Genomic DNA, 27,337 nt, shown 5'->3' with positions numbered 1-27,337 from the left:
TCTTGCAGAAGACTGGGACATGTTAGATATTGATGAGGATGACAAGCTAACTGGAGAGGAGGAGTTTGAGCTGTTAGCTGGACCCCTTGGCCTGAATGAACGTAGAATTGTACCTGAGCCAGTACAGTTTCCTGACAGTGACCCTCTGGGAGCATCTGTTGCCATGGTAACAGCAACCAACAGTATGGAAGAAACGCTTATGCAAATTGGTGAGTTCAACAAAAATCGATAACATTGGAATTGTTTATAGTGTTTCATTAAATATATAAAAATTGGAATGTAGTCAAGCTAAATATCCAGAAGAATTGCAATCACATCAAAAATTAAAAGAAGCAAGATTTAGTTCTCTCCCCTGCTGCAGACTATTAGCGCTGTTTCAAAAATCAGTTTGTACGTAATATAAGTTCACAGTCAATATATGAAAAGCACTTTTACTCTGGCTTAACATTTAACCAAATCAGTGCTTCAATTTGATCAGAGCATTTGTTCTCTTACCATTTTGTTTTTTTTTATTTTTCTTAAGTGTTTATAGCAACAAGAGGAAGTTGAGTGTTCTAAGAAAGTGCATGAGACACTGTGGGACAAAGGGAAGATTTGCCGACAATGTGACCTTTCACGTTAGACATCAAAGAACGATACATTTTATGGAAGAGTAGTTGATACCACTTCATCATAGCTGAAATAGCTACAGCCATAAACTATTAATCATTATATGATGGGTGATTTGCTTGAAAAGAAATAGCGAATCTGCAGGATGATAGGGAATGACCGGTGGCAGTGGAAATAGTTGGTAGTTTTAAAAAGGGGCGGCATGGTGGTTAGCACTGCTGCCTCACAGCACCAGACTCCGAGAGCTCTGGTTTCCTCCCACATTCCAAAGATGTGCTGGTCAGGTGAATTGGCCATGCTAAATAGCCCACAGTGTTAGGTGCACTAGTCAGAGGGAAATGGGTCTGGGTGGGTTACTCTTCGGAGGGTTGATGTGGACTTGTTGGGCTGAAGGGCCTGTTTCCACACTGTAGGGGATCTCATCATCTTCCCCTAGAATAGATCTCCTGACTCAAATCAATTTCCTTTCCCATTTCTGATCAGCAGTCATGGGGTCATACAGTACAGATGAGGCCCCTTGGCCCATTAAGTCTGTCTCATCAATACTATAATACTACCTGCACTGGTCCCACTTTCCTGCACGAGGTCCATAGCCTTGAATGTTACGACTCTTCAATTGCTCATCCAAATGTTTTTAAAGTTGTGAATCTTCCAGCTTCAACTACCCTCCCAGGCAGTGCATTCCAGATCACTGACACCCTCAAATTTCTTCCTTAAATTTCTTCCCAATTTCTTGCCTTCATTTTAAAATTACAGGTTGTTCCACTATAATGCTCATTTCATCCATGTGAGTTGGCTGTAACGTGATTGATGAATAGGGAACAGTGTTTTTAAAGTGCAAACGTTTAAAAGTTGTGTTGGCTATAATGGGATCGCATCACCAGCACTTTAAGTGCTATTTTTATTCCGCGATTTTTATATAGTGCAGGTTGCACAAGCATATAACCAGTGTATTGTAGAAGAACTGCTTGTGTGCCACTCTTGTTATTGACCGGTTGACTCAGGCAAACAAAGGCTTTCTGTTCATCCTGTCCATGCAGTTTATAATCTAGTAAACATCTACCAGGTCTCCAACACCCCCCCCCCCCCCCACCTCCCCAGCAACCACCCAACGTTCTCTGCTCCAAAGGAAACAACTTGAGCTTATCCAGTCTGTCTCTATAGCTGAAATTTTCCATCCCAGGCAAGATCCTGATGAATTGCCTTTGCACCACTACCCCAACCCAGCCCATGCCAGTATAATTGTATCCTTCCTTTAGTGTGAAGACCAGGACGGCACACAGTACCCTGGCTTTGGCCTAACCAAAATTCCAACATGACTTCCATGTTTTTATAATCTGCTTTAGACTCACTAGTCTGTACTTCCTTGAACCATTTCTATCACCCTTGTAGAAATTATTTTATAGATTCATTTGTGGAATGTGGATGTTGCTGGCTGACCAGCAATTTTTGCACATGCCTGGTTACCCTTGACAACATGGTGAGCTGCCTTCTTTAAATGCTGTAGTCTACATGCTGTGGGTTGACTCACAATCCTGTTATGGAGAGAATTCCAAGATATTAACCCAGCGATAGTGAAGGAATTCCCATGTATGTCCAAGTCAGAATGGTGAGTGGGCTTGGAGGGGATCTTGAAAATGGTGGTGTTGCCCTTGTTCTTCTAGATAGATTTCAGCTATAGAGACAGACTGTGTTTGGAAGATGCTAACTGAGGATCTTTGAATTTCTGCAGAGCATCTTACAGACAGTGCCGCTACTGAGTGTTGGTGGTAGAGGGAGTGGATGCTTGTGGGTGTAGTGCCAGAGTTGGGGGTGTGGTGCCGGAAAAGCACCGCAGGTCAGGCAGCATCCAAGGAGCAGGAGAATCAACATTTAAGGCATGAGCCCTTCATGGCGATTCCTGATGAAGGGCTTATGCCCGAAACATCAATTCTCCTGCTCCTTGGATGCTGCCTGACCTGTGTTTTTTCCAGCACCACATTCTCGACTCTGAGCTCTAGCATCTGCAGTCCTCACTTTCTCCTGGGTGTAGTCCCAATCAAGCAGACTGCATTGTCCTGGAAAGTGTAAGGCGCCTTGAGAGTTGTTGGGGCTGTATTCGTCCAGGCATATTCTATCACATTCCTGACTGGTGTCTTGTAGATGGTGGAATGACTTTGGGGAGTCAGGGGATGAGTTACTGACCACAGTTTTCATGGCCTATGACCTTTTTGGTGTTTGTAGTGAGTCCAGTTGAGTTTTTGTTCAATGATAAACCCCCCACCCCAGGATGTTGATAGCGGGGGATTCAGTCTTGGTAGCATCATTGAATGTCAAGAGGCAGTGGTTAGATTGTCTCTTACTGGTGATGACAATAGCCTAACATTTATGTGATGTGAATGTCACTTGCCACTTGTCATCCCAAGCCCGGATATTGTCCAGATCTTGTTGCATTTGAGCATGGACTGCTTCAGTATCTGAGGTATCGTGAATGGCGCTGAACATTGTGCAATCATTGGTGAACTTTTCTGATCTTATGATGGAGGGAAGGTCATTGATGAAGTAGCTGATGATGGTTGGGCCTAGGACCCTACTTTGACGAACCCCTCAGAGATGCCCTGGAGCTGAGATGACGAGCCTCCAAAAACCACAGCCATCTGTCTATATGTCAAGTATGACAACAACCACTGGAGAGTTTGCCCTCCATACCCACTCATTCCAGTTTTGCTAGGACCCCTTGATGCCACACTTGGTCAAATGCAGCCTTGATGTCAAGGGCTGTAACACTCATCCTCACTTCAGGCATTCAGGATTTTTGTCCCATGTTTGTTCCAAGGCTTAATGAAGTTAGGAACAGAGTAGCCCAAGCGAAACCCAAACTGGGCGTCACTGAGCAGATGCTGATGGATATTATTGTTGATGACGCCTTCCAATGCCATAGTGATGTCAAGGGTAGGCTGATATGATAGTAATTGGCTGAGTTGGATTTGTTCTGCTTTTTATGTACAGGACATAGTTGGGCAATTTTCCACATTGTCAGGTAATTGCCTGTGTTGTAACTGTACTGGAACAGCTTGGCTCAGGCAGCAGCAATTTTTGAAGCACAAATCTTCAGCACTATTGTCAGAATGTTGTCAGGGTCCATACCCTTTTCAGTATCCAGTGTCTCCAACAGTTCCTTGATATCATGTGCAGTGAATCGAATTGGCTGAAGACTAGTATATATGTTGCTGCGGACTAGGAAGGAGGCTGAAAAAGTGGTTATCTCAGGTTTGCTTCCAGGTTCCTCGGCTGGTGAGGCCAGAAACAGGGAGATAATGGACTTGAATGTGTGGCTGGGGAACTGGTGCAGGAAGCAAGGATTTAAATTCTTGGATCACTGGGGTATGTTTTGTGGTAGCATAAATTATATAAGAGAGACGGTTTGCACCTTAAGAGGTTGGGGATCAGCATTCTGGCAGGCAGGTTTGCTACTGCAATACGTTTAAACAAAGTAACGGTGGGGAGGGGACAAACTGGATGTTTAAGAAAGAAATTGAAGGGAAAGTTAGAACAAGGGAAGTCAAGAAAGACAACGGTATCAATGAAGCAGAAAACTCGAAAAGGGATCATGCTGTAAGGTTGAGTGAAATAGGAGTTGATGGGAAGGGTGAGGGCAGTAACAAATTAAAAATACTATACATGAATGCACGAAGCATTAGAAATAAGATGGATGAGGCTCTTTTGGAAATTGGCAGATACAATATTGTGGGGATAACTGAAACGTGGCTTCAAGTGAACAGGGCCTGGGAAATGAATATTCAAGGCTACACGTGCTATCGTAAGGACAGACTGGCGGGCAGAGGGGGTGGGGTGGCCATGTTGGTTTAGTCCTTTGCGCGGGGGGACCTAGAATCAGGGGATGTAGAGTCAGTGTGGATAGAGCTGAGAAATTCTAAGGGTAAAAAGACCCTCTTGGGAGTTATCTACAGGCCCCAAACAGTAGTCTGGATGTCGGATGTAAGTTAAATCAGGAGCTGAAATTGGCCTGTCGCAAAGATGTTACTACAGTTGTTATGGGGGATTTCAACATGCAGGTAGACTGGGAGAATCAGGATGGTATTGAACCTCAAGAAAGAGACTTTGTGGAGTGCCTCCGAGATGGATTCTTAGAACAGCTGTTGCTGGAGCGTACCAGGGAGACAGCAATTCTGGATCTGGTATTGTGCAACAAACCAGAATTGATCAGGGACCTCGAAGTGAAGGAGCCATTGGGAAGTAGTGACCATAATACAATAAGCTTCAATCTGCAATTTGAGAGGGGGAGGATACAATCGGCAGTGACAATATTTCTGTTCAATAAACGGAACTATGGAGCTATGAGAGAGGAGCTGGCCAAAGCTCAATGGTGCAATACCTTAACAGGAATGACAGTGGAGGAACAATAGCAGATATTTCTGTGTATAATGCAGAAGATGCAGGATCCGTTCATTCCAAAAAGGAAGAAAAATCCTAGGTGGAGGCATGGGTGGCCGTGGCTAACGAGGGAAGTTAAGAAACATATAAAGTTAAAAGAGAAAAAGTATAACATAGCAAAGATAAGTGGGAAAACTGAGGACTGGGAAGCTTTTAAAGAACAACATAGAACATAGAACATAAAAAAATACAGCGCAGTACAGGCTCTTCGGCCCTTGATGTTGCACCGATCCAAGCCCACCTAATCTCCACTAGCCCACTATCCTCCATATGCCTATCCAATGCCCGTTTAAATGCCCATAAAGAGGGAGAGTCCACCATTGTTACTGGCAGGGCATTCCATGAACTCACGACTCACTGAGTAAAGAATCTAGCCCTAACATCAGTCCTATACCTACCACCCCTTAATTTAAAGCTATGCCCCCTCGTAATATCTGACTCCATACGTGGAAAAAGGTTCTCACGGTCAACCCTATCTAAACCCCTAATCATCTTGTACACCTCTATCAAGTCACCCCTAAACCTTCTTTTCTCCAATGAAAACAGCACCAAGTGCCTCAGCCTTTCCTCATACGATCTTCCTACCATACCAGGCAACATCCTGGTAAACCTCCTTTGCACCCGTTCCAGTGCCTCCACATCCTTCCTATAGTATGGCGACCAAAACTGCACACAATACTCCAGATGCGGCCACACCAGAGTTTTATACAACTGCAACATGACCTCAGGACTCCGGAACTCAATTCCTCTACCAATAGAAGCCAGTACGTCATATGCCTATTTACCTGGGTGGCAACTTTCAGAGATCTGTGTACATGGACACCAAAATCCCTCTGCTCATCCACACTACCAAGTATCCGACCGTTAGCCCAGTACGCCATCTTCTTGTTACTCTTACCAAAGTGAATCACTTCACACAGCTACATTGAACTCCATTTGCCACCTTTCTGCCCAGCTCTGCAGCTTATCTATATCCCGCTGTAACCTGCCACATCCACCACCGACTTTCGTATCATCCGCAAACTTGCTCACTCAACCTTCTAGCCCCTCCTCCAGGTCATTTATAAAAATGACAAACAGCAATGGAACACCGCTGGTAACTGCATTCCAAGATGAACCTTTACCATCAACTACTACCCTCTGTCTCCTTCCAGCCAGCCAATTCCTAATCCAAACCTCCAACTCACCCTCAATGCCATACCTCCGTATTTTTTGCAGTAGCCTACCATGGGGAACCTTATGAAACGCCTTACTAAAATCCATATACACCACATCTATCGCTTTACCCTCGTCCACCTCCTTAGTCACCTTCTCAAAGAATTCAATAAGGGTTGTGAGGCATGACCTGCCCTTCACAAAACCATGTTGACTATCCTTGATCACATTATTCCTATCCAGATGTTCATAAATCCTATCCCTTACAATTCTCTCTAAGACTTTGCCCACAACAGAGGTAAGACTCACTGGCCTATAGTTACTAGGGTTATCCCTACTCCCCTTCTTGAACAAGGGAACCACATTTGCTATCCTCCAGTCTTCTGGCACTATTCCTGTAGACAACGAGGACATAAAAATCAAGGCCAATGGCTCTGCAATCTCTTCCCTTGCTTCCCAGAGAATCCTAAGATAAATGCCATCAGGCCCAATTTCCAACACCTCTTCCCTACATACCTCAAAGCCATCCATTCTAATTAATTGTGACTCAATATTCACATCGGCAACAATGTCCTGTTCCTGAGTGAATACTGACGAAAAGTATTCATTCAGTATCTCCCCAATTTCTTCAGCCTCCACACGCAATTTCTCACTACTATCCTTGACTGGACCTATTCCTACCCTAGTCATTCTTTTATTCCTGACATACCTATAGAAAGCCTTTGGGTTTTCCCTAATCCTACCAACCAAGGACTTTTCATGTCCCCTCCTTGCTGCTCTTAGCTCTCTCTTTAGATCCTTCCTGGCTACCTTATAACTCTCAATCGCCCCAATTGAACCTTCATGCCTCATCTTTACATAGGCCGCCCTCTTCCCTTTAACAAGGGATTCCACTTCCTTATTAAACCACGGCTCCCTCCCACGACCCTTTCCTCCCTGCCTGACAGGTGCATACTTATCAAGCACACTCAATAGTTGCTCCTTGAACAAGCTCCAAATATCGATTGTACCCTTCCCTTGAAGCCTACTTTCCAAGCCACGCATCGTAAGTCATGCCTCACCGCATCATAATTTCCCTGCCCCCAGCTATAACTCTTGCCCTGTAGTGCACACTTATCCCTCTCCATCACTAGAGTAAAAGTCACCGAATTGTGGTCACTGTCCCCTAAGTGCTCACCTACCTCCAATTCTAACACCTGGCCTGGTTCGTTACCCAGAACCAAATCCCCAGTATGGCCTCACCTCTTGTTGGCCTGTCTACACATTGTGTCAGGAAACCCTCCTGCACACATTGGACAAACACCGACCCATCTAACATACTCGAGCTATAGTTTTCCCAGTCAATATCTGGAAAGTTAAGATCCCCCATACCAACCACCCTATTACTTTCACACTTCTCCTGAATCATCCTCACAATCCTTTCTTCTACGTCTCTAGGACTATTAGGAGGCCAGTAGAAAACTCCTAACAGGGTGACCTTACCTTTCCTATTTCTAAGCTCAGATAGCGAGTCTTCATCCATTGTCCTTTCCACTGCTGTAATACTATCTTTGACAAGCAATGCCACACCTCCCCCTCTTTTACCCCCACCTCTGACCCTACTAAAACATTTAAACCCTGGAGCCTGCAACAGAGGATTACTAAGAAGGAAATACGCAGAGAAAAAAATGAGGTATGAAGGTAAACTGGCCAAAAATATAAAGGAGCATAGTAAAAGCTTTTTTAGGTATGTGAAAGGCAAAACAATAGACAATATACAATAGACAATAGGTGCAGGAGTACGCCATTCAGCCCTTCGAGCCTGCACCGCCATTCAATATGATCATGGCTGATCATTCCTAATCAGTATCCGCTTCCTGCCTTATCTCCATAACCCTTGACTCTACTATCTTTGAGAGCTCTATCCAACTCTTGCTTAAATGAATCCAGAGGCTGGGCCTCCACTGCCCTCTGGGGCAGAGCATTTCACACAGCCACCACTCTCTGGGTGAAGAAGTTTCTCCTCATCTCTGTCCTAAATGGTCTACCCCGTATTTTTAAGCTGTGTCCTCTGGTTCAGCACTCACTCATCAGCGGAAACATGTTTCCTGCCTCCAGAGTGTCCAATCCTTTCATAATCTTATACGTCTCAATCAGATCCACCCTCTCAGTCTTCTAAACTCAAGGGTATACAAGCCGAGTCACTTCAGTCTTTCAGTGTAAGGTAATCCCTCCATTCCAGGAATTGACCTCGTGAACCTACGCTGCACTCCCTCAATAGCCAGAATGTCTTTCCTCAAATTTGGAGACTAGAACTGCACACAGTACTCCAGGTGTGGTCTCACCAGGGCCCTTCAGCTGCAGAAGAACCTTTTTGCTTCTATACTCAATCCCTCTTGTTATGAAGGCCAGCATGCTATTAGCCTTCTTCACTACCTGCTGTACCTGCATGCTTGCCTTCATTGACTGGTGCACAAGAACACCAAGATCTCATTGTACTGCCCCTTTACCTAAATTGATTCCATTGAGGTCGTAATCTGCCTTTCTGTTCTTGCCACCGAAGTGGATACCATACATTTATCCATATTAAACTGCACCTGTCATGCATCTGCCCACTCATCTAACTTGTCCAGATCACCCTGTAATCTCCTAACATCCTCATCACATTTCACCCTGCCACACAGCTTGTATCATCAGCAAATTTGCTAATGTTATTGCTGATACCATCTTCTATATCATTAACATATATTGTAAAAAGCTGCGGTCCCAGCACAGATCCCTGCGGTACCCCACTGGTCACTGCCTGCCATTCCGAAATGGAGCCGTTTATTGCTACTCTTTGTTTCCTATCAGCCAACCAATTTTCAATCCAATCTAGTACTTTGCCCCCAATACCATGCGCCCTACGTTTACTCACTAACCTCCTATGTGGAACTTTATCAAAAGCTTTCTGAAAGTCCAAGTACACTACATCTACTGGATCTCCCTCATCCATCTTCAGCGTTACATCCTCAAAAAGTTCAAGAAAATTAGTCAAGCACAATTTCCCCTTCATAAATCCATGCTGACTCTGTCCTATCCTGTTACTCCTGTCCAGATGTGCCGTAATCTCATCCTTTATAATAGACTCCAGCATCTTTCCCACCACTGAGGTCAGACTAACTGGTCTATAATTTCCTGCTTTCTCTCTCCCACCTTTCTTAAAATGTGGTATAACTTTAGCCACTCTCCAATCCTCAGGAACTGATCCCGAATCTATCGAATTCTGGAAAATAATCACTAACGCATCCACGATTTCCCGAGCCACCTCCTTCAGTACCCTGGGATGCAGACCATCAGGCCCCGGAGACTTATCAGCCTTCAGACCTAACAATCTCTCCAACACCAATTCCTGGTAAATATAAATTCCCTTCAGTTCAGGTCCTTCAGCTACTGTTACCTCAGGGAGATTGCTTGTGTCTTCCCCAGAGAACACAGATCTGAAGTACCCATTTAATTCTTCTGCCATTTCTTCGTTCCCCGTAATATATTCCCGTTTCTGTCTTCAAGGGCCCAATTTTAGTCCTAACCATTTTTTTGCTTTGCACATACTTGAAAAAGCTTTTACTATCCTCCTTTATAAAAAAATGGTTAAGACTAAAATTGGGCCCTTGAAGACAGAAACAGGAGAATATATTCCAAGGAACAAAGAAATGGCAGAAGAATTGAATGGGTACTTCAGATCTGTGTTCACTGGAGAAGATACAAGCAATCTCCCTGAGGTAACAGTGGCTGAAGGACCTGAACTGAAGGGAATTTATATTTGGCAGGAATTGGTGTTGGAGAGACTGTTAGGTCTGAAGGCTGGTAAGTTCCCGGGGCCTGATGGTCTACATCCCGGGGTACTAAAGGAAGTGGCTCGAGAAATCGTGGATGTGTCGGTGATTATTTTCCAGAGTTCAATAGATTCTGGATCAGTTCCTGCGGATTGGAGGGTGGCTAATGTTGTATCACTTTTTAAGAAAGGTGGGAGAGAGAAAGCAGGAAATTATAGACCAGTTAGTCTGACCTCAGTGGTGGGAAAGATGCTGGAGTCTACTATAAAGGATGGAATTACGACACATCTGGATAGTAGGAACAGGATAGGTTAGAGTCAGCATGGATTTATGAAGGGGAAATCGTGCTTGACTAATCTTCTGGAATTTTTTGAGGATGTAACTCTGAAGATGGACGAGGGAGATCCAGTAGATGTAGTGTACCTGGACTTTCAGAAAGCATTTGATAAAGTCCCACATAGGAAATTAGTGAGCAAAATTAGGGTGCATGGTATTGGGGGCAATGTACTAACTTGGATTGAAAGTTGGTTGGCTGACAGGAAATAAAGAGTAGTAATAAACAGCTCCATTTTGGAATGGCAGGCGTACTAGTGGGGTACCACAGGGATTAGTGTTGGGACCGCAGCTTTTTACAATATATATTAATGATATGGAAGCTGGTATTGGTAATAACATTTGGAAAATTTGCTGATGATACAAAGCTGGGTGGCAGGGTGAAATGTGATGAGGATGTTAGGAGATTACAGGGTGACCTGGACAGGTTAGGTGAGTGGTCAGATGCATGGCAGATGCAGTTTAATGTGAATAAATGTATGGTTATCCACTTCGGTGGCAAGAACAGGAAGGCAGATTACTGCCTAAATGGAATCAATTTAGGTAAAGGGGCAGTACAAAGAGATCTGGATGTTCTTGTACATCAATGAAAGTAAGAATGCAGGTACAGCAGGTAGTGAAGAAGGCTAATAGCATGCTGGCCTTCATAGCAAGAGGGATTGAGTATAGAAGCAAAAAGGTTCTTCTGCAGCTGAAGGGCCCTGGTGAGACCACACCTGGAGTACTGTGTGCAGTTCTGGTCTCCAAATTTGAGGAAAGACATTCTGGCTATTGAGGGAGTGCAGCGCAGGTTCACGAGGTCAATTCCTGGAATGGCGGGACTACCTTACGCTGAAAGACTGGAACGACTGGGCTTGTATACCCTTAAGTTTAGAAAACTGAGAAGGGATCTGATTGAGACATATAAGATTATGAAAGGATTGGACACTCTGGAGGCAGGAAACATGTTTCCGCTGATGGGTGAGTTCCGAACCAGAGGATACAGCTTAAAAATACGGGGTAGAACATTTAGGACAGAGATGAGGAGAAACTTCTTCACCCAGAGAGTGGTGGTTGTGTGGAATACTCTGTCCCAGAGAGCAGTGGAGGCCCAGTCTCTGGATTCATTTAAGAAAGATTGGATAGAGCTCTCAAGGATAGTGGAATCAAGGGTTATGGAGATAAGACAGGAACAGGATACTGATTGAGGGTGATCAGCCATGATCATATTGAATGGTGGTGCAGGCTCGAAAGGCAGAATGGCGTACTCCTGCACCTATTGTCTATTGGAGGAGTACAGGCTCATCAGCTGAGGGAAGATGGTATATCGTAATCATCAGGAGGTTTTCTTGCCTATGTTTAACCTGAAGCCATGAGACTTCAGATTTTTTTGATTTTATTTAATTGCCATGGCTAGATATGGACCTAGGTTCCCAGAACGTTACCTGGCTCTCTAGATTAATAATCTAGTGACAATACCACTACGCCATTGCCTTCCCTCTAGTAGGCAAACATGGAACCACGTTAATGGTTTTCCAATCCTCTGGCTCCTTCTGTCTAGCCAGAGGTGATTTAAAAATTTGGGTCAGGGTCCCTGTAATTTCCTCCCTCACCAACATGGGATACACTCATCCAGACCTGAGAATTTGACCACAGCGGGATATAGATCAGTTGCAGATACGGATAGTAAAATGGCAAATGGAATTTAATCGAATCAGTAACAGCCAGGGAACTATGGACCAGTGGGCATGACATCAGCAGTGAGCAGGTTGTTGGAGAGGATTCTGAAGGACAGGAGTTACATGTATTAGGCAAGGACTGATTAGGGATAGTTAACCTGGCTTTGAGCAAGGAGAATCGTGTCTCATTAACTTGGTTTGAGTTTTTTGAAGAAATAATAAAGAGGATTGTTGAAGGTAGAGCGGTGGATGTTTTCTGTGTGGACTTCAGGAAGGCATTCAACAAGGTTAGATCACATGCAATTCAGGGAGAATGAGCCATTTGGATACAAAACTGGCTCGAATGTGGGAGACAGAGGATGGAGGCGGAGGGTTGCTTCTCAGAGGCTCGTGACTAGCAGTGTACTGCAGGATCTGTGCTGGGCACACTGTTTTTTGACATTTGACCTCCCATAGTCCACCACCTCACACTTACTCGGATTGACTCTATCTGCTCCTCTGCCATATCTGTAACTGATCTATATTTCACTGTATCCCTTGACAACTTTCCACACTATCCACAACATACAATCTTCGTATCAAACTTAGTACCACACCATCCAAATCATTTATAAATATCACAAACAGCAGACATCCCTGTAGAGCACCACGACGTGTCACGGATCTCCAACCAGAAAAACAGCCTTTCACCACCACCTTCTTCCTTCTATGGGCAAGCCAATTTTGAATCCATGTGGACAAGTCATAATGGATCCCATATCCCAAAATCTGAGTGAGCCTACCATGAGGGATCTCATCAAAAACCTTACTAAAATTTATTTAGACAACTTCCACTACTCTACCCTAATTGATCACCTTCATCATCACCTCAGAAAATTCTATCAAGTTGGTAAGATATGACCTGCCCCACAGGCAGCTTAATTAGGTAAGCCATGCTTTTCCAAAAGCATGTAAATCCTATCCCAAAGAATTTTCTCCAACAGCTTTCCAACCACTTACGTGAGACTTGCCCAGTCTGTAGTTTCCTGGATTATCTCTTTGCTTGAACAGAGGAACAACATTAGCTACTCACCTATGCTCCAGGACCCCACCAATGGCAAGGATACAAAGATCTTGGCAAGGCCCCAGAAATTTTCTCTCTCGCCTCAGTCAATCAACTGAGGTAGATATCATTGGACCCTGGGGATTAATCCATCTTAATACTCAAGAAACTCAACACCATTTTTTTCTTGATCTCAGACTGCCCTAGCAGATTAGCATGCTCCACACTAATCTTACTTTTACATATCGTTCTGTCGGTTGAATACCAATGCAAAGTACTCATTTAGGATCTCGCCTATATCCTCTGTCTCCAAGCCTAAGTTCCCTCCTTTATCTTTGAATGGTATGATCTTCTCCCTAGTTATTCTGTTATTTTAATGTATGTTTTGAATGCCTTGTGATTGTCTTTAACCCTATTTGTCAAGGTTATTTCATCGCCCCTGCTTAAGCTGTTTCCTGCTTTCTTTATATTCTTTAATGGGGCCCTGTCCGATTTTAACTTTCTACATCTTTCACATACTTTTTCCTTTTGACTAAATCTGCAACCCCCCTTGTTAACCAAGTGTGCCTTACCTTGCCATCCTTGTCATTCCTTCTTACTGCAACTTGCCTATCCTGAACTCTGATCAATGAGTCTTTAAACAACAGCCTCATGACAGATGTGGATTTGCCCAATAACGGCTCCTCCAAATTAACATTCCCTAGTTCTTGCCTGATTCTGGCGTAATTTGCCCTCCCCCAATTTTGTACCTTCCTGCAAACTCCTGACTTATCCTTCTTCACAGCTATCTTAAAAGTTAATGATTTATTTACTTCGCATCAGTGTTCACTGAGGAGAGGGACATGATGAATGTTGAGATTAGAGATAGAAGTTTGTTTACTCTGGATCACGTTGACATAAAGAGAGAGGATATGTTGGGTAGCCTGAAGAATCTTAAGATGGACATGTCCCCAGGATCGGATGAAATCTATCCCAGGTTGCTGAGGGAGGCAAGAGAGGAAATAGCTGGTGCCCTTACAGATATCTTTATAACATCCATAAACACAGGTGAGGTGCCAGAGGACTGGAGAATTGCTAATGTTGACCCCGTTTGAGAAAGGTAGTAGGGATATTCCGGATAACCACAGACCAGTGAGCCTGACGTCGTGGTGAGAAAGTTGCTGGAGAAGGTACTGAGGGATAGGATCTATTTATGTTTGGAAGAGAATGGGCTTATCAGTGATAGGCAACATGGTTTTGTGCAGAGGAGATCATGCCTTACCAACTTATTGGAGTTCTTTGAGGAAGTAACCAAGTTGATAGATGAAGGAAGGGCTGTAGATGTCTTATACATGGACTTCAATAACGCGCTTGATAAGATTCCCCATGGTAAACTAATGAAGAAAGTGAAGTCACATGGTGTGCAGGGTGTTCTAGCTAGGTGAATAAAGAACTGGTTGAGCAACAGGAGACAGTAGGAATTGAAGGGAGTTTCTTGAATTGGAGGACAGTGACCAGTGTGTTCCACAGGGATCAGTGCTGGGGCCACTATTGTTTGTGGTGTACATAAATGATCTGGAAGAGGGCATCAGTACGTTTGCAGATGGCACGGAGATTGGTGGAATAGCAGAAAGCCTAGGGGACTGTCATAGAATACAGGTAGATTGGAGAGTTGGGCAGAGAAGTGGCAGATGGAATTGAATCTGGGCAAATGTGAATTGATGCATTTTGGAAGGTTTAATTCTAGAGCGAATGATGCTGTAAATGGAAGAGCCTTGGGAGAAGTTGATGAGCACAGAGATCTGGGATTTCAAGTACAACTATACCCTGAAGGTGGTTGCACAGGTGGATAGAGTGGTCAAGAAGGCATATGGTGTGCTTGCCTTCATCGGATGGGGTATTGAGTATAAGAAATGTCAGGTTATGTTAAAATTGTACAAGACTTTGGTTCAGCCGCATTTAGAATACTGTGTACGGTTCTGATCATCACATTACCAAAAGGATGTGGACGCATTGGAGAGGGTGCAGAGAAGGTTTACAAGGATGTTGCTTGGTATGGAAGGTGCCAGCTATGAATGAGACGTTGAGTAAGTTAGGATTGTTTTCATTAGAAGAAAGGACCTTGAGGGGGGACCTGATTGAGGTCTACAAAATCATGATGGGTGTAAACAAGGTGGAGGGAGAGAAGCTTTTTCCCAGGGTGAGGGATTCAATAGCGAGAGGTCACACATTCAGGGTGAGAGGAGGCAAGTTTAAGGGGGATACATGTGGAAAGTACTTTACACAGAGGGTGATAGGTGCCTGGAACGTTTTGCCAGATGAGCTAGTAGAGGCAGGTACAGTAGATTCATTTAAGGTGCGTGAGTCAATGGGGAGCAGAGGAATTGGACAATAGATTTCGACAGTGGATTTGGATCGGCACAGGCTTAGAGGGCCAAAGGACCTATTCCTGGGCTGTAAATTTTCTTTGTTCTTTATTATCAGTATTTCCAAAATGCTCTCCCACTGAAAGGTCAGTCACCTGGCCAAGTTCATTAGCCAATATGCAGGGCAAAATGGCCCCTCCTCCAGTTGGACTCTCCACATACCATTTCAAGAAACTCTCTGAGGTGCACTTAACAAGTTCTAACCAGTCTCCTATGGGGAACCTTGTTGAACGCCTTACTGAAGTACATTTAGATCACATCTAACTCTCTGCCCTCATCAATCTTCTTTGTTACTTCTTCAAAAAACTCAATCAAGTTTGTGTGACATGATTTCCCACGCACAAAGCCATGTTGACTATCCCTAATCAGTCCTTGCCTTTCCAAATACATGAATGTTTTAAAAAGCATTAAAGTAGGCAAGTCCCCAGGACTTGATTCATCCCAGAATGCTAGGTTAGGAAATTGCTGGGGCCTTGTCTGAAATCTTTGTAAGCTGTTCAGACACCAGAAGAGATACCATAAGATTGGAGAATAGCCAACGTTGAACGTTTGTTTAACATGGATAATTATGGCTAATGAGCCTTTCGTCAGTGGTAAATTAATTTATTGGAGAAGATGCTTAGGATTTACTTACGTTTGAAAAAATATGAACTTATTAGTGATAGGCAACATGGCTTTGTGCGGGGAAGGTCATATCTCAATCTTAATTGGGTTTTTTGAGGGTGTTTCAAAGATGATTGATGCAGGCAAGGCAGTAGATGTTGTTTGAAGGACTTCAGCAAGGCCTTTGACAAAATCCTTCGTGACAAGGAAGGTCATTTAAGCGGGCATTGGATAGGCATTTTAAAGTTATTGGGCTAGTATAGGTTAGGTAGGATTCGGTCGGCGCGACATCGAGGGCCGAAGGGCCTGTACTGCGCTGTATCCTTCTATGTTCTATGTTCTATGACAAGATGCTACTAAAAAAGAAGTGACATGGGATCCATGGCGAGCTGCTAAGATGGATACAGAACTAGAGGTGGATGGGTGTTTTTCTGCCTGGGGATCTATGACCAGTGGTGTTACACAGGGATCAATGCTGGGACTTCTGTTATTGTAATTAATACAAATAATTCAGAGGAGAAAATGGGTGGCCTGATTCAGAAGTTTGTAGTCGATACGAAATTGGGGGAGCTACAGGTAATAAGGAAGATTGTCAGATAATACAACAAGATATGGATAGGCTGGAAACTTGGGTAGAGGGGAGTATATAGTAAATGTTCACATCGACATACACAGGGATCTTGGTGTACAGGCCCACATTTCCCTGAAAGTGCCACATAAGTGCATAAGGTGATCCAGAAGGCATAGAGCATGATCGGTTTAATCGGTCAGGGCAAAGTGTGTGAAAATTGGCATGTTGTGTTGCAGACCTTAGTTAGGCCATATTTAGAGCATTATATACAGTTCTGCTTACCATGCTACAGGAAGGATGTGGAGGCATTGAAGAGGGTACAAACACTGTTTACCGGAATGTTGCCTGGTTTAGAGGGTGTTAGCTATGAGGAGAGATTGGACAAATGTGGTTAGTTTTCACTTGAATGTCAAAGGATGAGGGGTGATCTGACAGCAGCTTTACAAATATGGGAGGCATAGAATCAAACGATCGTCAAAGGGGATGAGTTTCACGTTTGAGAGGCAATTTTTACGCAGAGGATGGTAAGTGTCTGGAATGTGAAGCCAAAGGTGATGGTGGAGGCAGATACAGTAACAACGTTTAAAAGGCATCTTGACTGAAATGGATAGATGGGAAAGAAATGGATATGAACCATGCAAAGGAAAAGGTTTGTACTTTAGAAAGGTGTAGTCTTGGTTGGCAAAAGGACCTGTTCCTGTGCTGTACCACTCTTTGTTCTTCAAGGGGAATGTTGTCTGATAGCACTGTCAGCGACCTCTCTTTGATCACTTTTATTTTTGAGAATAGAGTTGGGCCAGTAGTTAATTGGAGTGGATTTGGCCTGCTTTTTTGTCAAAAAAAATTATTTATGTTGTTCATGTTTGGAATCTAGAAATAGCTTCAGTATCAAAGTATGAAAGTGGAAAACACGTGGAGTGATTAAAAACTGCCAGTTGTTTGCAAGGCCAAAATGATGCCACATGTAGAAAAGTATAGAAGAGAGATATTAGGAGCACAGACAGAAGCTGGAGCAGAAGTAGACCCTTTGCCCCTCCGACCCTGCGCTCCCATCCACTATGATCATGGCCGATCCTCTATTTTAAAGCCATATTCCTATTTCTGCCCATACAGCTTAATGCCGTTTAAAATCTAAAAACGTTTATCTCTCTTTCTTGAATATACCCAGTGATTTGGCCTTTTGTAGTCGAGAATTCCACAGGTTCATACCCTTTTGAAAAAAGCGATTTTTAACATCTCAGACCTAAATGGCCTGTCCCATTATCCCGAGACTATATCCTCGGTTCTAGACTGCCCAGCTGGGGAAGACATCCTAAGTAGACAAGCTAAAGGGACATAGCAAACCAGACAACATCAGGAGGTGGAGAAGTCGACATTTTGGGTATAAGCTTTCTTCAGGAATGGAGGTGAGGGGTACGGGGAGCTGCAGATAAGTGGGGGAGGGTTATGGGTAAGGAAAGGGTCAAAGTAGTGAGGCAATGATGGGTGAATACAGGTGGTAAGTACAACCTGGTTGGTCAATGGGAGGAATGAATTCAGATGGTACCTGGAAAGAAGGATCAGTAGTAGGAATGGAAGGGAGGAGGCAGGGCTGGAAAAGGCTTTAAGGGATGGATGGAAAGGTTATTTGAAATTGGAGAACTCAGTATTGAGTCCTCCTTCTGCCTAGATGGAAGATAAGGTGTTCTTCCAATATGCAGTCTGATTCACTGTGGCAATGAAGCAGGCCGAAGATGGACATATCGGAGAGGGAGTGAGAAGGGGAATTGAAACGGGCAGTGACGAAGAGGTCAAGCTGGCTTTTACGGGTCCGGCTGAAATGCTCGGCGAAATGTTCACTTAGTTTACGTTTGGTCTCACCGATGTCGAGAACACCCCGTCATGAGCACCAGATGCAGTAAACTAGGATGGAGGAGAGGCAGGTGAACCTCTGTCTCACCTGGAAGGACTGTTTAGGAGTCTGAAGGTGAGGGAGGTGGTGTGCTGACAGATTTTGCATCTTTTATGGTTGCAGAGGAAGGTACTGGGGGGTTAGTGAGGAGAGTGACGCGAACCAAGAAGTGACAAAGGGCATGGTCCTTGCCAAAGACAGAGAGGAGGGGAAGGTATTCTTGGTGATGGTGTCCGGTTGGAATTGACGGAAGTGTTTGAGGAAGATACGTTGAATGCGGAGACTAGTGGGGTGGAAAGTGAGGACAAGGGGGCTCTTCCCTTTGTTATGTTTGGAGGAACGGTTTGAACTGTGGAGCGGGGAATGGAGGAGATGCGGTGGTGGGCTGTTGGTTAACAGAGCAGGGAAAGCACATTGTTTAAAATAGGTGGATATTTGGGATGCTTGGGAGTGGAACATCTTGTCAAGCTTGTGTGTGTTGTTGGAACTGCATCTTTCCAGGCAAGTCGGAGTATGCAATCACATTCCTGTCTTGTACCTTATCGATAATAGAGAACCTTTTCAGGAGTCAGGCGGTGAGTTAGTCACTGCTATATTCGAAGACTCTGACCATCTCCTGTTGTCACTGTGCTTATGTGGGGAGATCTATTGAATTTCTAATCAGTACTAACCCCAAGGATGTTAATAGTGGGGACTTAGTGATGGTAGCTCCATTGAATGCCAAGGGGCAATGGTTATACAGTCTTTTATTAGAGATTGTCATTGTCTGGCATTTGTGTTGGACGAATGGTGCTTGCCACTTATAAGCCCAAGGCTGGAAACTATCCAAATCTTGTTGCATTTGAACATGGACCGCTTTAGTATCTGAGGTGTCGCGAGTGATGCTGAACATTGTGCAACCGTCGGCAAATATCCCCATTTCACACCTTATGCTGGAGGGAAAGTGAGAGATGAAGCAGCTGAAGATGGTCGGGCCGTGGACACCATTTTGCAGAAGTGTTCTGAAGTTGAGCTGACTGACCTCCTACAACCATAGACATCTTCCTATGTGACAGGTATTACGCTAATCAACAGAGAGTTTGCCCCCTGTTTCCCACTGATTCCAGTTTTGCTCAGGCTCCTTGATGTCATACTTGGTCAAATGCAGCCTTGATGTCAAGGGCTGTCACTCTTACTTCAACTCTCAGATTCAGCTATCTTGTCCATGTTTGAACTAAGGCTGTAATGAGGTCAGGAACTGAGTGGTCTTGTTAGAATCCAAGCTGGGCATCACTGAGCACATCATTGCTGGCCAGATGCTTCCTGATAGTACTTTTGATGATACCTTCCATCACGTTACCTGCCTGTTTACTTCTGTTGACTAACTGGTGTGCAAGGCCACCCACATCTCTTTGTACTTCAACAGTCCCCAGTGCATCACCATCAAAGTAATGCTTTGCCTTCCTATTTTTCTCACTGAAATGTATAACTTCATTTAACTGCATCTGCACACTCTCTCAACTTGTCTAAATCACCTTGAAGTCTCCTTACATTCTGCTCACAACTCAGTCCCACCACCATACAAGGTAACATCATCAGTGAGGCTCTGCTTGTCCGGAGGATCACTGAAGATGTTACCTAGTAGGGTGACGCAACATCTGAAAATGAACCTTCTAGCTCAGGGAGCAAACTTACATCCAGAACCTCAACCTGAGCTATGGTAGAGTTCAGTCTGCAGTTTGAAAGAGAGAAGGCAAAATCGGATGTAATGGTGTTACAGTTAAACAAAGGTAATTATGAGGGCATGAGAGAGGAACTGACGAAAATCGACTGGAATCAGAGCCTAGCAGGGAAGACAGTAGAGCAAAAATGGCAGGAGTTAGTGGGTATACTTGAGGACACACTACAGAGGTTCATCCCCAAGAAAAGAAAGATTATCCAGAGAGGGATTAGACAGCCATGGCTGACAAAGGAAGTCAGGAAATGTATCAAAGAAAAGGACAGATCCTATAAAGTGGCCAAGAGCACTGGGAAATCAGAAGATTGAGAAGGCTACAAAAAACAAACAGAGAATAACAAAGAGAGAAATAAGGAAGGAGAGGATCAAATATGAAGGTAGGCTAGCCAGTAATATTAGAAATGATAGTAAAAGTTACTTTCAATATATAAGAAACAAACAACAGGCAAAAGTAGACATTGGGCCACTTCAAACTGATGCTGGAAGGCTAGTGATGGGAGATAAGGAAATAGCTGGAGAACCTAATAAGTACTTTGCGTCAGTCTTCACAATGGAAGACATGAGTAATATCCCAATAATTAAAGGGAGTCAGGAGGCTGAGTTGAGTATGGTTGCCATTACAAAAGAGATAGTGCTAGAAAAGCTAAAAGGTCTTAAAATTGACAAATCTCCTGGCCCCAATGGGCTACATCCTAGAGTTCTGAGGGAGGTGGCTGAGGAAATAGGGGAGGCATTGGTTGAGATCTTCAAAAGTCACTGGAGTCGGGGAAAGTCCCAGATGATTGGAAGACCGGTGTTGTAACCCCATTGTTCAAGAAAGGATCAAGACAAAGGATGGAAAATTATAGGCCAATTAGCCTAACCTCGGTTGTTGGTAAAATTCTAGAATCCATCGTTAAGGATGAGATTTCTAAATTCTTGGAAGAGTAGGGTCGGATTAGAATAAATCAACATGGATTTAGTAAGGGGAGGTCGTGCCTGACAAACCTGTTAGAATTCTTTGAAGAGGTGACAAGTAGGTTAGACCAGGGAAACCCAGTGGATGTGGTCTACCTAGACTTCCAAAAGGCATTTGATAAGGTGCCACACGGGAGGCTGCTGAGTAAGGTGAGGCCCCATGGTGTTCGAGGTGAGCTGCTGACATGGATTGAGGATTGGCTGTCTGACAGAAGGCAGAGAGTTGGAATAAAAGGTTCTTTTTCAGAATGGCAGCCGGTAACAAGTGGTGTCCCACAGGGTTCAGTGTTGGGGCCGCAGCTGTTCACATTATATATTAATGATCTGGATGAAGGGACAGGGGGCCTTCTAGCGAAGTTTGCCAATGATACAAAGATAGGTGGACAGGCAGGTAGTACTGAGGAAATGAGGAGTCTGCAGAAGGATCTAGACAGTTTGGGAGAGTGGTCCGGGAAATGGCTGATGAAGTTCAATGTGAGCAAATGCAAGGTCTTGCACTTCGGAAAAAAGAATACAAGCATGGACTACTTTCTAAACAATGAGAAAATTCATAAAGCCAAAGTACAAAGGGATCTGGGAGTGCTAGTTGAGGATTCTCTAAAGTTAAACATGCAGGTTGAATCCGTGATTAAGAAAGCGAATGCAATGTTGTAACTTATCTCAAGAGGGTTGGAATATAAAAGCAGGGATGTGCTACTGAGACTTTATAAAGTTCTGGTTAGACCCCATTTGGAGTACTGTGTCCAGTTTTGGGCCCCACACCTCAGAAGGGACATACTGGCACTGGAGTGTGTCCAGCAGAGATTCACACGGATGATCCCTGAAATGGTAGGTCTAACATACGAGGAACGGCTGAGGATCCTGGGATTGTACTCATTGGAGTTTAGAAGGTTAAGGGGAGATCTAATAGAAACTTACAAGATAATACATGGCTTGGAAAGGGTGGACGCTAAGAAATTGTTTCCGTTAGGTGAGGAGACTAGGACCTGTGGGCACAGCCTTAGAATTAGAGGGGGTCAATTCAGAACAGAAATGCAGAGACATTTCTTCAGCCAGAGAGTGGTGGGCCTGTGGAATTCATTGCCGCAGAGTGCAGTGGAGGCCGGGATGCTAAATGTCTTCAAGGCAGAGATTGATAAATTCTTGATGTCACAAGGAATTAAGGACTACTGGGAGAATGGCCTTACTTCCACTCCTATGTCTTATGTTTTTTATGGTCTAAATCTTCTCAAAACTCGGTATCAATTGCAACTAATTTTGTGTCATCATCAAACTTGGAAATTTGCATTTGGTCCGTTTTATCCTTTGTCAAAAATGCAAGTAACTGGTCCTAATCATTGATCTTTGCAGTACTGAATTAACCTTTGCCTGTCATTTAGAGAAAGACCCCTTTATTCTCCCACTCTGCTCCCTGTCTGGACAATGTATTGGCCTCCATCATTGTGGCATGTTGGCTCAATGATTAGCACTGCTGCCTCACGGCACCAGGAACCGGAGTTTGATTCCAGCCTTGGGTGACAGTGTGGAGTTTACACATCCTCCCACTGTCTGTGTGGGTTTTCTTCGGGTGCTCAGGTTTCCTCCCATAATCCAAAGATGTGCAGGTTAGGTGAATTGGACATACTAAATTGCCCATACTGTTCAGGATGTGTAGGTTAGGTGTATTAGTCTAGTAAATGTAGAGTAGTAGGTTGGGGAATGGCTGACTGTGTGGAGTTTGCACATTTTCCCCATGCCTGCATGGCTTTCCTCCCAGATGCTCTGGTTTCCTCCCATATTCCATAGATGCTAAGTCGTTCGCAGTATCCAGGGTTGTAGGCTAGGTGGATTAGCGACGAGAAATGCAGGGTGACAGGGATAGGGTAGGAGGGATGGGTTTGTGTGGGATGCTGTTCAGGGAGTTGATGTGCATTTGATGGGCCAAATGGCCTGCTTCCGCATAGGGATTCTATGATGTCATGTGTTTTAATTTTGCCCTTTAAAACTTCATATTTGTCTTAGAGCATGGAATGTCTTGAACAGTTGAACCAATTGCTTAATCTTCTGACAGAAGAGTCAATAATTGGTTTGACCAAAGGGAAATGCAGGGTATTAGAGAGAACACAAGGTAGTTGGAGTTCAGCTTATCATCTCCTGTCTTCTCATCATGTCCCATGTTGCCTTGTGCCTGATGCTGTTCTATCCTCCCTAACTCAACTTGCCACATGATCCTTTTCTTGTGCAGTAACAAGGTAATTTGAATGTTCTTTGTTAAGGTTGCTTTGGATCTGTAGATAAACATTCATCTGGTAGAGTGACACTTGGAGAGCAGGCAGCAGCCCTGCACAATCCACATGACCGAGTTATGGCCTTGAGGAGAGTGACTGCAGCAGCACAGGTCCTTCTAGCAAGGACCATGGTCATGAGAGCTCTTTCACTACTGTCTGTCAGGTAGGAGGATCTTTAATCTTTTATTGAATGTCTGTTCAATGGCTATGTTATTTTATATTTGTTCATAGGATGTGGGTATCTAAGCTAGCATTTATTGCCTAACCCTAATTGCACAGAGTGACGATGCTGCTCCTTTAGCAAGGTTATGATGTCCTTGGCTTTTTTCACAGAGAGGTGAAAACCAGCAATTCCAAAAAGTCTAAGTTTGAAGGGTTTTAGGGCCAATTTGATTAAAGCTAACAGATAATGCCTCAGGCAAAAAGGCTTTCAGGTTTTGAAAACACTTTTGCATCGAAAGGGGAGTGGCCAGTTCTCCCAGCTCAGCAGAAGGTAAGGAAGGCAGATTTTCTTTCCTAAAAGACATCGTGAATCAAACAGGTTTTTATAACCATTTAACTGCGGCTGTACAGTTGTCATTTTTAAATTCCGACATCTGTAATGGTGGAATTTGAACCCATGTTCCCAAATTGTTGAACTCAGCACTCTGGCATACTGGTTCAGTCGCTTTACCTCCAACTATCACCTTCCTGAGATGAGTCTAGTGCTGTCTAAGAACTGTTAGAGCACGACAGTGAACCCTTCTGTTAATTAAACCAAACACCCAGAAAAGCTCACTTCACCTCATAATCTGTGAAGTACGGGTGACAGGGAACTCCAAATTCCAATATTTAAAGAAAATAATATAAATTTATTTTTTAACTCTAAAAGTCAACTTTAAACAGCAACTATTCACAACTCTCAGCCCCCGTTTCTCTTAATGGCTTATTAACCGCCTCCAACTCTATAACAATATGCTGTTCCAATAAGATACTTATTAAAATTCCATCAACTTAATTTCAGACACACACATCAGCCTTCGTCTTTGGTGTTTTTCTTCTTCCAGCTGAAGATCTCCCTGTGTCATCTTCTTTCTTTTTACTGCGAGAATGTTTCATATGAAAAGGTACTTTTGACAGAGGGTGTTTCCTCATTTCTTGGGTCTCTCTCAATGGCGGTTGCTGTGTCTCCATTTTTCAAAAAGTCTGCATTTTTATACTCACAACATCAGATCATCTCATTGGTTCGATGTTGGCAAAATAATTAATTTAAGCTCAGTTGGATTTTAGTAACCTGGGGCATAATTTAAACTGGTTAAATTCAAATTGTCAGAACAGCAAGCAACTCGGGTATCCATTTCACAGCTAAATGATATCACAGGTGCTTGTAAGCTGTCAGTTCAGAACAGATTTCACTGTCTCTTAAAGGTACAGTATATGACTTCAACTTCATAACAGAACTGTTTCTATTTGGCCATTTTTGGAATAATGCAAGCAGTTCTGGTCTCCTTTCTAGTGGAAGGATTTTGTCAAAATTGAAAGGGTTCAGAAAAGATTTACAAGGATGTTGATAGGTTTGGATGATTTGAGCTATAAGGAGAGGCTTCGTTTAATGTGCTGATCAGAATTGAATACAGTACGCTTAAGTGCAGCCTCATCAAAGTCTTATAAAGCTGCAACATGACATCCCAACCAATAAAGGCAAGCATGCCATGTGCCTTTTTTTACCACCTTATCTACTTGCCTGGTCACTTTCAGGGAGCTATGGACTTGACAAGATCCCTCTTTACATCAAAGCTGTTCAGGGTCCGTCAATTAACTGCATACTTTGCCTTGATATTTGATCTCTAAAAGTGCAGCACCTCTTTCCTACCACGATTAAACTCCATCTGCCATTACTTCTTCCATTTCTGCAACTGATTTCTATCTTGCTGTATCCTTTGATATCCTTCTACATGATCCACAGCTCCACTCATCTTTGTGTTGTTTGCCAACTTCCTAAATGATGTGGAGGAAGGTACAGGCGGTCTGATGAGCAAGTTTGCAATTGATACTAGATTGGTGAAGCAGCAGATAGTGAAAGGGACTCTCAGAGAATGCAGGAGAATGTAGATAGTTTGGAGAGTTGGGCAGAGAAATGGCAGATGGAGTTAAATTAGGGTAAATGCTAGGTGATGCATTTTGGAAGATCCAATTCAAGTGCAAACTATATGGTAAATGGAAAAGCCCTGGGGAAAATGGTCATACAGAGAGATCCAGGTGTTCAGGTCCATTGCACCCTGAAGGTGGCAACACAGGTCGATAGTGTGGTCAAGAAGGCATATGGCATGCCTTCCTTCATCGGATGGGGTATTGAGTACAACAGTTAGCAGGCTTTGTTACAGTTGTATAGGACAGTAGTTCTGGTCCCCACATTACTAGAAGGACATGGATGCTTGGGAGAGGGGGCAGAGGAGGTTCACCAGGATATTGCCAGGAGGGCGCTAACTATGACGGATTTACATATCAAAGAACAGAAACCAGCGTATCCTTTTATAAAAGATGAAAGTTTTAATCGAAGATTTTTTACTATATCACATCTTCATGACAATGGGCTTCTTTGGTTATAATTCTGTTAGCATGTTCTTAACCTCCACAACCACCTGATGAAGGAACAGCGCTCCGAAAGCTAGTGTTTCCAAATAAACCTGTTGGACTATAACCTGGTGTTCTGTGATTTTTAACTTTGTACACCCCAGTCCAACACTGGCATCTCCAAGCTATGAAGTGAGGTTGAGTAGGTTAAGATTATTTTCATCAGAAAGAGGAAGGTTGAGGGGAGACCTTTCTTGAGATCAACAAAAACCATGAGAGGTCTAGACAGGGTGGATGGCAAGAAGTTTTTTTCCCCAGAGTGGGGAAAAGTGACCCCACTTAGTCGGTGTCACGAGTTCAAGGTAAGAGGCGAAATGTTTAAGGGAGGTATTCATGAAAAGATCTTTACATAGAGGGTGGTGGGTGCCAGGAACACTTTGCTCCCAGTGGTGGTAGAGATAGGCATGATAGTTAAGTTAAGATGTATCTGGACAGATACATGAATGGGCCAGGAGCAGAGGGATACAAATCATTAGAAAATAGGTGACAGGTTTAGATAGAGGATCTGGATTGGCAGAGGCTTGAAGGTCTGAAGGGCCTATTCCTGTGCTGTAATTTTCTTTGTTCTAACCCACCCGTCCACTCATCCAAAGTCATTTATACATACCACAAACAGCAGAAATCCAAGTATGAATCTCTGAGGGACATCTTCTTATCTTCTCCAGCCAGTAAAATACATTTCCACTACTACCCTCTGCCTTCTATGGGCAAGTCAATTCTGAAACCACACAGCCAAGTCACCACGGATCCCATACATTTTTATCTCCTGGATGAGCCTACCAGGAGGGACCTTTGGCCTTACTAAAATTTATTTAGACAGGGACGGCACGGTGGCTCAGTGGTTAGCACTGCTGCCTCACAGTGCCAGGGACCCAGGTTCAATTCCTGCCTCAGGCAGTTGCCTGTGAGTTTGCACATTCTCCCCGTGTCTCCGGGTGCTCTGGTTTCTTCCCACAATCCCACAATGTGCAGGCCAGGTGAATTGGCCATGCTAAATTGACCATAGTGCATTAGTCGGGGTAAATATAGGGCTTCTCTTCAGGGGATCAGTGTGGAATTTCTGTGCTGAAGGGCCTGTTTGCATACTGCTGGGAATCTAATATAAAAACATCCACTGCTCTGCCCTTGTTGATCACCTCTGTTACCTCCTTGAAAAATTCAACCAAGTTAGTAAGCCATGACCTGCCTTGCACAATGCTATGCTGGCTGTTCCTAGTTAGGTCATGCTCTTCCAAATATGTGTACATCCTATCCCTAATGTTTCTCTCCAACAGGCCTCCAACTGCCT

The 27,337-nt window shown here is 43.8% G+C and overlaps 1 protein-coding gene across 1 annotated transcript in view; it reads left to right on the top strand.

Moving 5' to 3' along the window:
- Window positions 1–27,337, top strand: part of herc1 (HECT and RLD domain containing E3 ubiquitin protein ligase family member 1) — a 445,291-nt gene that overhangs the window by 275,053 nt on the left and 142,901 nt on the right. Inside the window, exons 47-48 of the mRNA XM_060853924.1 lie at window positions 9–209; window positions 23,425–23,599. Coding sequence (XP_060709907.1) covers window positions 9–209; window positions 23,425–23,599 — 376 coding nt within the window. The remainder of the gene's footprint in view (window positions 1–8; window positions 210–23,424; window positions 23,600–27,337) is intronic.

Source organism: Hemiscyllium ocellatum, chromosome 42 (assembly GCF_020745735.1).
Source record: "Hemiscyllium ocellatum isolate sHemOce1 chromosome 42, sHemOce1.pat.X.cur, whole genome shotgun sequence".
NCBI classification, from domain to species: domain Eukaryota; kingdom Metazoa; phylum Chordata; class Chondrichthyes; order Orectolobiformes; family Hemiscylliidae; genus Hemiscyllium; species Hemiscyllium ocellatum.
This window is presented reverse-complemented; position numbering and strand designations above follow the sequence as displayed.